This window comes from Enhydra lutris, unplaced genomic scaffold, assembly GCF_002288905.1.
Source record: "Enhydra lutris kenyoni isolate GAN:26980312 unplaced genomic scaffold, ASM228890v2 scaffoldscaffold60, whole genome shotgun sequence".
NCBI classification, from domain to species: domain Eukaryota; kingdom Metazoa; phylum Chordata; class Mammalia; order Carnivora; family Mustelidae; genus Enhydra; species Enhydra lutris.
Window position 1 is genome coordinate 955,594 of NW_019154144.1, and position 13,105 is coordinate 968,698.

At 41.7% G+C, this 13,105-nt stretch overlaps 1 protein-coding gene across 1 annotated transcript in view; it reads right to left on the reverse strand.

Annotated features, from left to right (window-relative positions):
* Positions 1-13,105, reverse strand: part of LOC111158583 (fms related tyrosine kinase 1) — a 173,494-nt gene that overhangs the window by 106,430 nt on the left and 53,959 nt on the right. The window contains exons 5-10 of the mRNA XM_022520705.1: positions 12,663-12,825; positions 12,409-12,545; positions 9,697-9,871; positions 8,373-8,490; positions 6,064-6,233; positions 5,495-5,654 (exon numbers count right to left, since the gene is read on the reverse strand). Of these exons, the coding sequence (XP_022376413.1) occupies positions 5,495-5,654; positions 6,064-6,233; positions 8,373-8,490; positions 9,697-9,871; positions 12,409-12,545; positions 12,663-12,825 (923 nt within the window). The remainder of the gene's footprint in view (positions 1-5,494; positions 5,655-6,063; positions 6,234-8,372; positions 8,491-9,696; positions 9,872-12,408; positions 12,546-12,662; positions 12,826-13,105) is intronic.

Sequence of the window (13,105 nt, forward strand, 5' to 3'; positions counted from 1 at the left end):
CGTTACCATTTACAGAAGGGGAAATTGAAGCACAGATTAAATAACTGGTCAAGGTCACACAGAAGTCAAGGCCTGTGCCAAGAATAGAACCCACTTCCTTGCTTCCCAGGTCTCTATCCCTGACACTGGGAATTAGATATTCTCCAGGTACACACACAGAGAAAATAAGTAACGGCCCGCTATGGTTGATGGTGTATCATTAAAACATACATGCTGAAGGCTAACGGTGTGTGTCTTTGTTTTGCACACAGTCGGTGCGATGAACAGATGGGTGTGACAGTATATTTGGGCTGAACCCTGATGATGTGCAAAACACATTTGTAAGATGCAAACAATGTGAATGGCACAGAAGCAGCCGAAGTTTCTCTCTGTGTATTCTCATTGGTCGCCACAGAGAGCCGATGAAGAAAATGAGATTTTCACAAAGAACTCAATACACATAAAAGTCTTTTTCCACTAAAGGTCACTCCGTTATCATCTATCAGTGTTATCTGTGACCTCGATAGTTAGCTGGGGACAGGGAATTAAAGTAGACTGTGATGGAAAGCACACGCGCTCTAAAAACAAAGCTGGAGTCATCAGTGGCCACCGTCCCTGGAGAAAAGACCCAGATACATTCAACATTTGGAAAGCAGGCCTTAGTTTTAGAAGGAAGACAAAACAACCTCAGAAACAACTGGGGAGACTCTGGACATGGACAGGAAGCCAAGCCATTTTAATGGGTTGACAGCAAGCATCAGGGAGGATGACCCAGCAGCGGCCCACTCACCACCCTCCTGTCTGCAGTGAGTAAATGACCCAGCCAGGCCTGAAATTCTCCAGTCAGTCACTGGCTGGGCTCCTGGGTGCTCAAGCATGCGTCAATTAAAGTAGTCTTGAGACATCTCAGACTCTTCCTGAGAAAAATGGAACTGGTGGTCTGGAGTACCAGCCTCAAGCCAAGGCTCTTGTCCCCGTTTCCTGCCGGGGCCCACAAATCCATCTCCTTCGTTTCCCAAAGAAGGAGTCCCTTCCCTCCAGTCCAAGACGGTTACTTTTCCCCTTTAGAGACCAGTCTCCACGCAGTGGACAACGTCATCCACACGACTTCCTGTGAGATGGAACCAGTGCTGTGGCAAAGGACTACGTGAGGAAGACCAGCTCATTTCATGGGCAGGTCAGTAGTCCCGCTTAGTGCTTCAAAATCCAGGGGGGACGTGGAGTTCTAGAATCTACTATGGATGGACTCGCTCAGTAGGAATCGGCTATGCCACGTCCCACTCTGCCCCACCCTGCCACACCCTGGCCTTTGCCAACGCACAGGTCAGAACCACTTCCTCCCATGACAGGAAATGAGCGGGTGAGGGAGGCCGCACAAACTGGGACGGCTACTTTAGTTTCCTGCTGCACAGTTTTGTGTCATCTTCCTTTTGCTTTTGCCTAACTCATTTGTATTTCTTTCCTTTCTCTTCTTTTTAAAAATTGTGTTATATTTTCCTCGAGTCTGCAGCCCACACCTACTACATCTCTGTTTCTCAAGCACAGCAAAAATCACACTTTATTTTCCACAGCTTGTGTTCATTTCTCAGAAGCCTTAGATTAAAAATTGTCAATTCTGTGAAACTAGCTCTATAATAGGCAGAAAATTCTTTTCAAGTTCCTTAAAAGTTTTGGAGCCTTAGGGTACCTGGGTGGGTTAAGACTCTGCCTTCCGCTCAGGTCCTGGGATGGAGCCCTCCATCGGGCTCTCTGCTCAGCAGGAAGCCTGCCTCCCCCTCTCTCTCTGCCTGCCTCTCTGCCTACTTGTGATCTCTCTGTCAAATAAATAAATAAATCTTAAAAAAAAAGTTTTGGGGGGCGCCTGGGTGGCTCAGTGGGTTAAAGCCTCTGCCTTCACCTCAGGTCATGATCCCAGAGTCCTGGGATAGAGACCCGCCCCGTGTCAGGCTCTCTGCTCACTGGGGAGTCTGCTTCCCTTCCTCTCTCTCTGCCTGCCTCTCTGCCTACTTGTGATCTCTGTCAAATAAATAAAATCTTAAAAAAAAAAAAAAGTTTTGGAGCCTTAGACACTTTTATCCCACTGCAAGCAGTAATCACAACCTTGCCTTTCAATGGCACTCCGTACCTTTCCCAAATGCATGATCTCATTTGAACCTCATATTGTCTCTGTGAAGTGCGTGGAATTATCTGTATTCTACATGAACAGAAGCTGTAAACTACACACGCGTGAAAGGTACTCTGAGCTTAACTGCCCTTATGCACACTCCCTCGGTTATGCCCCCACTGACCTGGAATGAGTTAAGGAGTATCTACTTATAATTCTCTGATAGTTGCTGAGGATGAGGAAAAATCCAAAATCCCACTTCATTTGATATTAATGAATTATTTCAATGCTATTAAAAATTCAAAAGAAATATTCTAGCTCTCCTACTACTTTACCACCCAAAGGTACAGAAAAGCAAATGGGGAGAAGATTCTGCTGTATTTCCTCTCAGCTCATTAGGAATGTGAGTTGAAAAGTAACTACCTTTTTCCTCCTTTCTTTCATTCCTAATGTTTTATAAGAACAAACTCTAGGTGAATCAGAAGCATAGCTAAAACACAGCTCAGCAGTATATCACAGGAGGAAATTCCTGTGCATTTTATTTATGGTTCTTAATTTCCACAAAGGTGGACTACTTGAACAATAGTTCTGACAGCTTTAAGATATATTTAGGTATTTACCGGACTCCAGAAAACTATGCAATTTAAGTCTGAACCTCTTTAACTTAGACACATGAACCAGTTGGCCATATTAAACCAATTAGTAAGTCTGAGCTACTTAAACACATTAAACCTCAAAACTAACCTAGTGCTTCAGTTGTGTCCACATATAGATATGTCCTTTAAGTAGAACCTAAAATTTAAATACCAAGAATTAGTCTACATATTCATGAGTAATGCATACGTATTAATCATTTAATCTCTTTTGACTGTCATGTCATGGAGATACCACCAAACAAATATGTCACTATGTAACTCAAAATAAGATTCTCAAAATTCATGCAATACAGCCTCCTTTATTCAAATGTTGTTCACTGAAATTCCTATCTGCAGTGGAATCTAGGTGTTAAGTATATGAAATACATTTACCTAAAGATGTATTTGAAAACTTCTAGTAATTAAAGAAGGATCCATTTCTTTGTCAATTTTAGCTTCTACCTCTCTGACAGGGTGAAGTAGAATTATTCTATTTGTGTCCTAGAGCACAAAGGTCCTGTATATATTTCTGAACTATTTCTAAGTCAAAGGTACTGATTTAACCACCAAGCACCGAATTTGGGCCTGACACAGGTAGGCTAACCGGTATGCTGATTTAGAGGGGAAAAAAAAAAAAAACAAAAAACAACAAAAAAAACTTCTTATGGATATGCACGTTTTGTATCAGGTAATTTCAAGCAACAACATATATTTTTCTTATATGAAGCATCACTGAAAAAGTTAAAGCTTGCATTTTTTATGTCTTATGATTGGTTAAAAAAGTACGTTGATGAGAGAATAAGTCAATGGTCAAAAATCATTTATTGAAGACCTGAGGCACTGCTCTGAGTCTTGAGAGAAGAGGAATTGGGATTTTTCCAGACCTTGGCAAGCTTACTCTGTGACACAAGGAGAAGGATTCCATGTACCACAAAGAAATCAGAAAAAGAGAGCTAATGTCTCCAAAGTTTTACTTACAATGACTTCATTCCCCAAACCATATTTTACTAGCATTATTCAAACCCAACTTTATAACATTATATTCCCTCACTCATAATTGTTATTTTCTAATAGAGTTCCTAGCTTTTCCCTAAATAGAACTGAAATTTTATTTTTATTTTTTAAAAAAATTTTAAGTAGGTTCCATGCCCAGCATGGAGCCCAATGAGGGGCTCAAACTCAAGACACTGAGATCAAGACCTGAGCTAAAATCAAGTGTTGGATACTTAACCGACTGAGCCACCCAGGTGCCCCTGGAATTGAAATTTTAGATTTGCTATTGTCAAAACAAAAGTTAAAAATATCTATAAAAGGCTATATTATTCCCTGAAAATTCAACTTTATACTTTTCTCCAAATAGCTTAAATTATTTAGTTATTTTTCACTTACTTGCATGTTAGGTTAGCACAAATATCCAGGTCTTAAGGGAATGGAGACCCAAATATGGATGTCTACCCCGAAGTTAGCAAAGTCACACAAAATCTCAGTAGATCTCACTTTCCTTTGGGGTAAGCATCCACAGGATAAAGAATATTTTCAAGCTTTACAATTTCTCCATATTTCTATTCTTAGAAAATGACATTCCCATGAGAAATTGGGACAAGTGTGGAAAAAGCGACTTCTCAGGAACCCCAGGACTCACCAGCAGCTTTCACTATCAGAATGAACGACCTTAAGCAAAAGATTACAACACAAGATGAAGAGTTGAAATGGCAGGAACAATCCAGAAACCGAAACAGACATTTCTGTTTAACCCAGATTTGTGTCTTACTTATTCTCAAGCTAATTTTGTTTTTGTTTTTGTTTTAAATAGCAAATTTCCCCAACATTCTACAAGTGGAGTTAAAAGCAACAAGGCAATTAATATGGCAGAATGATTGTTCTTGGGCAGTCTCAACAGTATCTGATTGTTGCACTTATCGATTCTATTCCTGTCCTTCGAATTAGCTCTCATGAACTGTCCTTAGTTAGCATCATTCCTCTAGACTAAACAAAAATGGGAAAAGAGCAAACAGGACTCAGTCATCAACAGGATGCAAGGAAATGCTGCACAATGACCAGAAGGTAGGGACGCGGCCACTCAGCAAATACACGGTAAGCCTCTACTACTGTGTGTGCCAGCCCCTGAAGATACAGAGGTGCTCTCAGTCAGCTCAGGGCTTAGAGGCAAAACACATGCATGCAAACCCAGCAAAGTAAGAAGGTGTCAATGAGGTGCGGTTCCTCCTGAAGAGGGGGAAAGGAGTCTGAAGGAGGCAGTCAGGAGAGTTCGCAGAGAAGCTAAGCCTGGGAGGATAAGGAAGGACTTCTCAGGAGGCAGCTAATGGGCGGAAGCACATTTCAGATGAATGAAAGAGCATGAGCAAAGCCTGTAACAGGAAGTGATCCCCAGGCAGGGAAGATCTTCTATCCTATCCAATGGTCACAAAATGAGAAATGGGAAGGCCATGGCAGCTGAATTAGCCCAAGTCTGGAGGTTCTCCTTTGAAAACAAGACTGGAGTTCCAACCTGAGTTTCAAAAAAGGCTCACAAGGTGACCTTGATTCTGTCCCTGTGCTCCTAAAACTATCAACTAAAGAGAAAAATTATGAAATGGTTAGAAATGAGTAAAGAAGAAGAGTAGATATTGCCTACTATTTCCCTTGGGAGGGAAAGCCTTTGCCCCAAAAATAACTGCATATTCCATTTGTTAACTTCCATCTATGTCCTTTAAAGAATCTTGAGTCCAAGTATAGCAAGTATTTGAAAGTTAGTCAGGAAACAAATGGTCCTTACCTTGCTTTGGAATGACTATGGTTACAGGGACACCAGTACCATGTGACTGTAGGTTGAGGGATACCATAAATGGTACAAGTCAGGATTTGTCTGCTGCCCAGGAGATAGAGAGTCGGGTCTAGAAAGGATGACACGGCTTTTTCATAGATCTGGGGTTTCACTGGAAGGAAGATGAACAGGACAGAAGTCAAGAGCTGTCCAGTAACTTTCTCCCGGGCTACCACACGAAGGACCGCATTTTCCTGGTGTGGATGTCCGGGAAATGAACACATATCTGTTGTCATTATGGCCATTTCTTTTTTTTTTAAAGTAGAAGTGTTTTGATAACAGTAAAAAACTGATTCCATGGTATGTACATCATGATTACAATGACAAAAAAAATCATATTGCTTATGGAAGATAATGAGCAGACCTGAAATCGGTATAATGGAGGAGGATGCAGTTTTTAAAACCATTACTTAAAAGTGTGTTTTCTCAAAAAAAAAAGGTGTGTTCTCTCTGACTTTGTCCTATTGACTTTTGGTTCTCCAATTTTCCTGAACCGGAAGAAAGTACAACAACAAACTTACCATTTACAATTAAAGTGGTGGTAAGGTTTTGGAACACGCCATACTGCTTTATGGCCAGCAAGACCGTGTAATCCCCGGCGTCCTCTGCAGTGACATCTTTGATAATTAAAGCATAGCCATGAACCAGGTAGCGAGGAGATTTCTCAGTCACGGGGAACCCATCTTTTAACCTGTGGTGAAGAGTGTGATCGGGAAGTCATTCCACACAGCCTCTCAGAGATCATTCTAACACTGTCATTTACGTTTGTGAGCTCAAGTTGAGACTCTCCAAGACTTTAGTCCTCCACATTCATTTTACAAATGTAGACACCAACTTTTCAGTAAATCCAGGTGTGGTTTTTAAGCGGAGAAACACTTCACATTTATTGGCAAGGTCGAAGAAGTACGGTGAAGGAAGAAAGAAAAGCAAGGGTTTTAAGGTACCCATGTGACTTAAGAATTCACCCAGCAGCACTGGCTGATCCCATCGAGATGTTTTTCAGTTTTGCGTGAGGCCTCATCGGCAATACAAGGGCCATTGTAAGTCAGATCAACTAGATCACTTCTCCAGATAAAAATAAAAATAGACTTTCCTATTGTGGTCTCATGTGGAGTTCTTATTAGTTGTATAAATGGTCACACCAGTTGTCCCTTTCATAAGCTATAGTAAAATCAAGATTATCAAGATTTTTCCCCTGAGGAAGAACAGTTAAGGCACAAAACTCACAAACAAAAGGTACAAAACTTAAAAAAAAAATTCTTTTTAACTTTAAATATAGAATCAATGCCTAGACATCACGCGGTTGCATACAGAACTGAGAGCCAGGAGGCTGAATGCTTGTCCCAGCTCTGCCACTCTGCGCTTGTCTGTGTGAGCCTCAGTTTCTCCAAATTTTCTAGAGCTTCTCAAAGATTTAATGCTACAAGTCTAAGTTCACTAAATTGCACAGTTCTTTTTTAATCTGTTAGGAGTTTACTGTATTCTGTAGGAAGTTTTAACATTGGAAATGGTATTAGTTCACATCCACAAACATTACCTTGTCCTGTACGCAAATGCCCATCACTAATGGGTCTTGGTTCCCAAGCGGTTGAAATGACTATGCTCTATGTTATGACTGCAGATGTCATCTTAATTGACTGTATTTCTCATGAACAAGTCAGTGTTTTCAAAGATGGATGGACTTATTGTGTATGTGTTTTAGGTCCTAGCTGCTTAGTTACTAAAGAAATTAGCACTCTTTAATAGATGGGGATACTCTCAGACCCTTTTGAAGGAGGGAATGTATAGCCTGGACTGATTAAATTCCAATGAAGGAATTAATGTACACTCACAGGAAAAATTTACAATTGGACTTTTTATACATTATAAAACAACAAAAAAGACCTCTCTTCTACCATGACGCCCCTTTGGGGCGCAGCATGAAGTTTAATTTTCTCTTTAACTCCCTGTTAACTATTTGAGGAAACTGAAAACAAACACTGCAATCGTGTGATATTGTAAGCAAAATGAGGGCTGGTGGAGGTGATTCTACAATGGTACCATTTCCATATTGTGCAGGTTGTTTTCCTAATGGGTTTTGTACTGTACTCTTTGTTTAAAATGTAATGGTTTGAGCCAAAGATATTAGCATTTAAAAATGATTTAACAAAATGACTGCAGATTATAAACAGATTACATTGTTTTACATCAGGTGTTGTACTAACACAAAAAGAACCTGCTTCGGGAGGTTCTGAATATGCAAACTTTGAGCCAAAAAAAAAAAAAAAAAAAAAAAAAACTTAATTAGTTCAAGTAGGTCCTTTCCTCCACCCCTACAACTGAATAAGTCTTGTCTCTCTTAATGTTTGTTTAATTTTACAACAAGACTGGAACTTTCATCCCAGCTGTATATAAAAGAATTATTTTCAGATAATAAAAGAATTATTATCCTCATTACAAGGGCCCACTTCTTCAGGGTTAATAGAGCATGTTAGATATTCAAGACGCTTCCTACTCATTGCCCAACATACTCCATTCAAAGGATGTTGACATCATGGGGAGGTTTAGAGATGCAGAAATTTAGTCACTGCGTGTGAAGGGCTGAACTGAAGGGAGCACTCAAAAACACCTCAGTCTCCCACCCCATCCTGGGACATCCCTCCCCTTCCCCTCCAGCCCCGCCTACCTGCTTCCGCTCCCAGCCCCAGAAATCAACTCAGTTCTTGGCTTTCCACTGGGGTCTGGGGACACTTCTCTTGATATTTTCTCAGGAATTCCCATCATTGGGCTCCTGCATCTTCCTACTCACAAAGCATATCTCAAACTGATAGGAAAATAATTACGGTCCTACCATAGAACCTCTGGTGAGGGAAATGCCTTCACTTTCACAGAAAGCCTGTAGGACCGCTTGCCGGCTATAGTCTCCAGCACGTGCTGTTTTCGATGTTTCACCGTGATGAATGCTTTATCTTGGAGAGGAAAGGCGATGAAGAGATTAGGAAAGGCCCTGTTTATCTTAACAGAGCAACACCAGCCCAAACCCCTGCCTCCTAGGAGGGTGGAAGCAGTGACCAAACAGAGCAGAATTCCCATCAAGACCATCAGGGAGCCCAGGGCACCTGGGTGGCTCAGTGGGTTAAAGCCTCTGCCTTTGGCTCAGGTCATGGTCTTGGGGTCCCAGGATCGAGCCCCGCATCGAGCTCTATGCTCAGCGGGGAGCCTGCTTCCCCCCCTCTCTCTGCCTGCCTCTCTGCCTACTTGTGATCTCTCTGTCAAAATAAATAAATAAAATTAAAAAAAAAAAAGACTATCAAGGAGTCCAAATACTGATCCCTAACTAAAATAATCCAGAAGCACACTAACTAGTGAGGTATGTTCAAATGAGAGGGTTGCGAGGAGAACAGAAAAACAGAGGCAGAGCCACAGAGAATGGAACATCTCAAATATCCATATGGCAATCACAGAAAAGTAGAGAGACTTCTGAAAATCTACCATGCCCAAGATGAGTATGATGGAAGAAAGTTCCTTTAGGCGCCATAAAACAAATGATCTGATTTAAAAAAAACAAAAAACAAAAAACAAAAAACCCCAAAAAACCCTACAGGAGAAAATCAAAAGAACATCTCAGGCCACTGCCAGGACAGTTAAAAAGTTTCTGCTTCTTGCCTTTTTTTTTTTTTTTTTTCCCAACAGTAGAGATAAATAAGGTTTTTAAGGATTCTAAAGATGTTTAAATATTTTCTTTATAGAATTTGCCTATTGGCATTAAGCAACAATATCAGGATTTCATCAGAGTAATACCGGGAATAAAATCACATCAGTTCTAAATAACTTATCCCACCACATTTTTCTCTAACTCACAGCAGTACCTGAGAAATAAAGGTCAATCTGTCATATTTTTCTGTATTGTTTATATGGAATGCTAAGAAAAGAGTTTAATATAGGTTATAATATGATCTAACTGAATTACTCACCACAATAAACTGGCAAGGAGAAGATTCTCTAATTCAAAAGTATTAAACAACACTTAATGTGCTTTGCTTTTTGGCAGCAGGAAGAGGGGAGCCAAGTAGTATCATTCATGATAGAGTACCTCTTGGCCAAAAGAAAATGTACTTTTTTATAGAACCCGCCCCAAATCCACAATGATAGAAAGCAGAGTAGGAATGGCTTACCATATATATGCACTGACGTGTTCACAGATTTGAACGATGGGCCACTCTTCACATTGCAAGTATAAAGTCCTTTGTCTCTGTTCTGCACTTTGTCAATAGTAAGAACGCTGTAGAACACAATGGCAACGGAGGTGCGCTGGCCAATTCGTTGCCTTATAGACGCTCTCTTCTTTGTCTAGAAAGAAAATGTATAGCAAAGGTGGACGTAGTAACTGTTCACGCTCAAGGTGAGAGCATTTCTCAGATCATCACTGAGATGATCAACATTTTATGCTGGGAAGCAAACCCACCTAACACCAAGATGTTTAGAAACTCAAACTGTGTCTTGATGCATTTCCAATATTTGCCATAGGAGCATTCATTTAGCACATCGTCTTCTCCAGATGGACTTCCACGTACATTAACCCAGCAGTTTCTCACTGGGGAGATAGGCAGCATCACTGCCCTTCTAGACATGAAGAGGCTGAAGCCTCAGAGGTCACCATGGGCAGGAAACCCAGGTCTCTGGAGGATATAAATCTAGTGCCTTCCCTCCAGCTCACACCTCTCTAAACAGCAACCAGCTCTCTGGGCAGAGATGTGGCTAACTTAGGCAGTAAGTATCTTTGGTGCCTGACTCCATGACACTGTTTCTCTAAGCGTAAGTCTTCTTTTGCTCCCTTACTACAAATGAAGGAAAAAATTAGGAGTCCTGACTCCACACACTGAGGTGTAATAATCCTGCTCTCATCATTTCACTATTTTGAGTAAGGCTTACCAATTTCTGCTAAATCACACAGAATGGATCTGAGGCCATGCAAAGCCATCTACAAGCTTAGGCAACATCTGATGGTGGTGGTGGTGGTGGTGGGCCTGGTCCTGTGTTTGCCCCACAGCACACCAGGAGCAGGCCCCAAGGCTCAGCAGCGTAAACTGGTCACAATGCCTCCTTCCTGGTTTTGGGAAGATGAGATTACGTTGCCTTTTCCTTCCATTGTTCCTTCTCCCTCTCTCGCTCTCTTTTTTTAGCATTACATTTTATAACACATAATATGTTATATCTCCCTCTCCATCCTTGCCATGTGAGGAGGCATGGGGTAAAAAAAAAAACAAAAAACAACTGTGAAAGCAGTACAGAACTGGTCTTTGGGTCTTGAACTTAGCTGTCTTCTGTGCCATGTTTAGGAAACTTCTACCCATCTGTCCTTATATTGCCCTGCTGGAACAGACACATGGGGAGGCCATTTTCTTCCTTCTTGGCAGTAACCAGAAAGAAGATGCCAACCACCACCACCATCAAAAATCAAAGAAGCGGTCCCTTAAATGCCAGCCTGAGGGATTTTCAGCCACTCTCTGTAGGTATTACTTCCATCTTCTCTGTTAGAGAACTCCTTCCTTCCCAAATTTGAGTAACATTGGTATTGTTTCTGCCTTTGGAAAACAGCTGATCCTGGGTTTCAGACAACTGTTTTGTCTGGCTCTGTAGCCACCAGCCACACGTGGCTGTTAAAATAAGAAATGCAGTTCCTTAGTCACAGGAACCACACTCCAGGCCCTCTTAGCCACCTGTGGCTAGTGGTGACTGTAAAAGTCAGACAAGATATTTCAGTCATACAGAATTCTACTGGATGGCGCCATTTTCCAAGGTTTAACTGGCGGTCGGCCACCAACAGGTTAAGAGTTTGTTCCCTCTTGTTGTTTATTGAAGAATAGCTGACTTCTATCAAAACCCAGAAACGACTGCCACAAGTCACAGCATTTTTATTTAAATGAAACACTATCACTTTCTAGAAAATACTGCCACAAGTCACAGCATTTTTATTTAAATGAAACACTATCACTTTCTAGAAAATACGATGGACGAGTCCTTCAGGGCATGCGTTCCATTTTTTTGTTGCCAAGTTATTCTATTTCCATGGCAAGAGATGTTTGATGAGAAACAACAGTAGCTTGGGGCTGACGTGTTAATCTTTGGCATATAATTTAATCATCAGTTAATTCTGTGATTGGGCAATCTGAATGACAGGACACACGACAGGGCTTGGGATCCGCCCCCTCCATTAGGCCGCCACACAGCCAATGGGGCCACAGTGACAGTTAAAGTTTCTTAACAGCTGATCTTCAATTCCCCATCTGCACGTTTGCAAACCAGGACTGTTTGTTTGCGGGGACGTTTGGTCTGAATAAAGAGCCCCAACTTGGTCTCCATTCTTCTCATTTTTCTGAAGGACAGCACTGCTCCTTTTTCACTGAACAAAGGGAATACTGGCCGACTGGCTTGGAATATCTTTTCCAAACATGCTCCAATCAGGTGCCTCGCTGTCTGCTGGTATCTAAAATTAACATGCTGACAAAAACTTTTTGTTGTGGTTCTTACCGCAGATAGGCCCTGCCTGGCACTGAGTGATAAATTTCCCTCTCATCTCTAAATCCCAGAGAACAGTTTCCAAGGATGAAACAATCCCCTTTTCCACCCAGAGTCATGCAATAGAAATACCAGCCTAGATACTTCAAAACAAAACCTCCAGACATCAAAAGACCGTATCTGTGCACACACACTCATGGAACATCAGACGAACCAAGCCCCCAAACCACACCCACAGCTTCCTTGTTCACTCAAACCGCCACAGGAGTCAGAAGATGCTGATTTTATCCCACCTCCAAAACCCAGTGGCAAGCCCCTTGCCAGAAAGAAATACTGCCCTCCAGAAGCCAGAGGAAAATGCCACTCACTTCACCAGGATAACTCCAAGTCATCTGAACCCTTGTGTTCAAAGCAGTGGTAGCAGTGCAGTTGAGGGTAAGAGTGTGACCTCGAAGTAACTTGACTGGGCTTGGCGTGCTTATCTGGACATCTTGGATGGTATTGGCTGCAAGCATAAGAAATGAGATTCTTTTTTTTTTTTCCCCCCCAAATCAAGGTCTCATTATGCAAGGAAGCCCTGAAGCGTTTTGGCCTGCCCTCATGCCTTTGGAACCCCACTTACTTTGTCGATAGGTGAGATAGTTGCTCTTGTACAAATGTCCGTTGACTGTCGTTTCACAGGTCAGAAGGCCGATCTCTCTGTATGTTGCATTTGCTATTATAAAACCCTTCCTACTGTCCCAGCTTATTCGTTTTCCATCCGGGATCAGGGTGTCAAGGGGAAACTGAAAAGGAAGAAGAAAAAAAAGATGCTTTAAGAAAATCGTAGGAGCGCTGTGACAATAGTGTTTCACTCGTAGTCTGTGAAATCCCAGTTTTCATCGAAAATGAAAACGGTAGAGGTAAAAACTCCAGTTTGGCTCTTTAGTTTGCTTTGCGTGGAGCAAGATATACATGATGAGGATAAATTATGGTAATTCATTATCAGCCTCAGCACCCCCGGGGGTGGACCTAGCTGTCATGTCAGACTTGGAGTGGGGGCCCCTATCACTTGGCCTCTGGGAA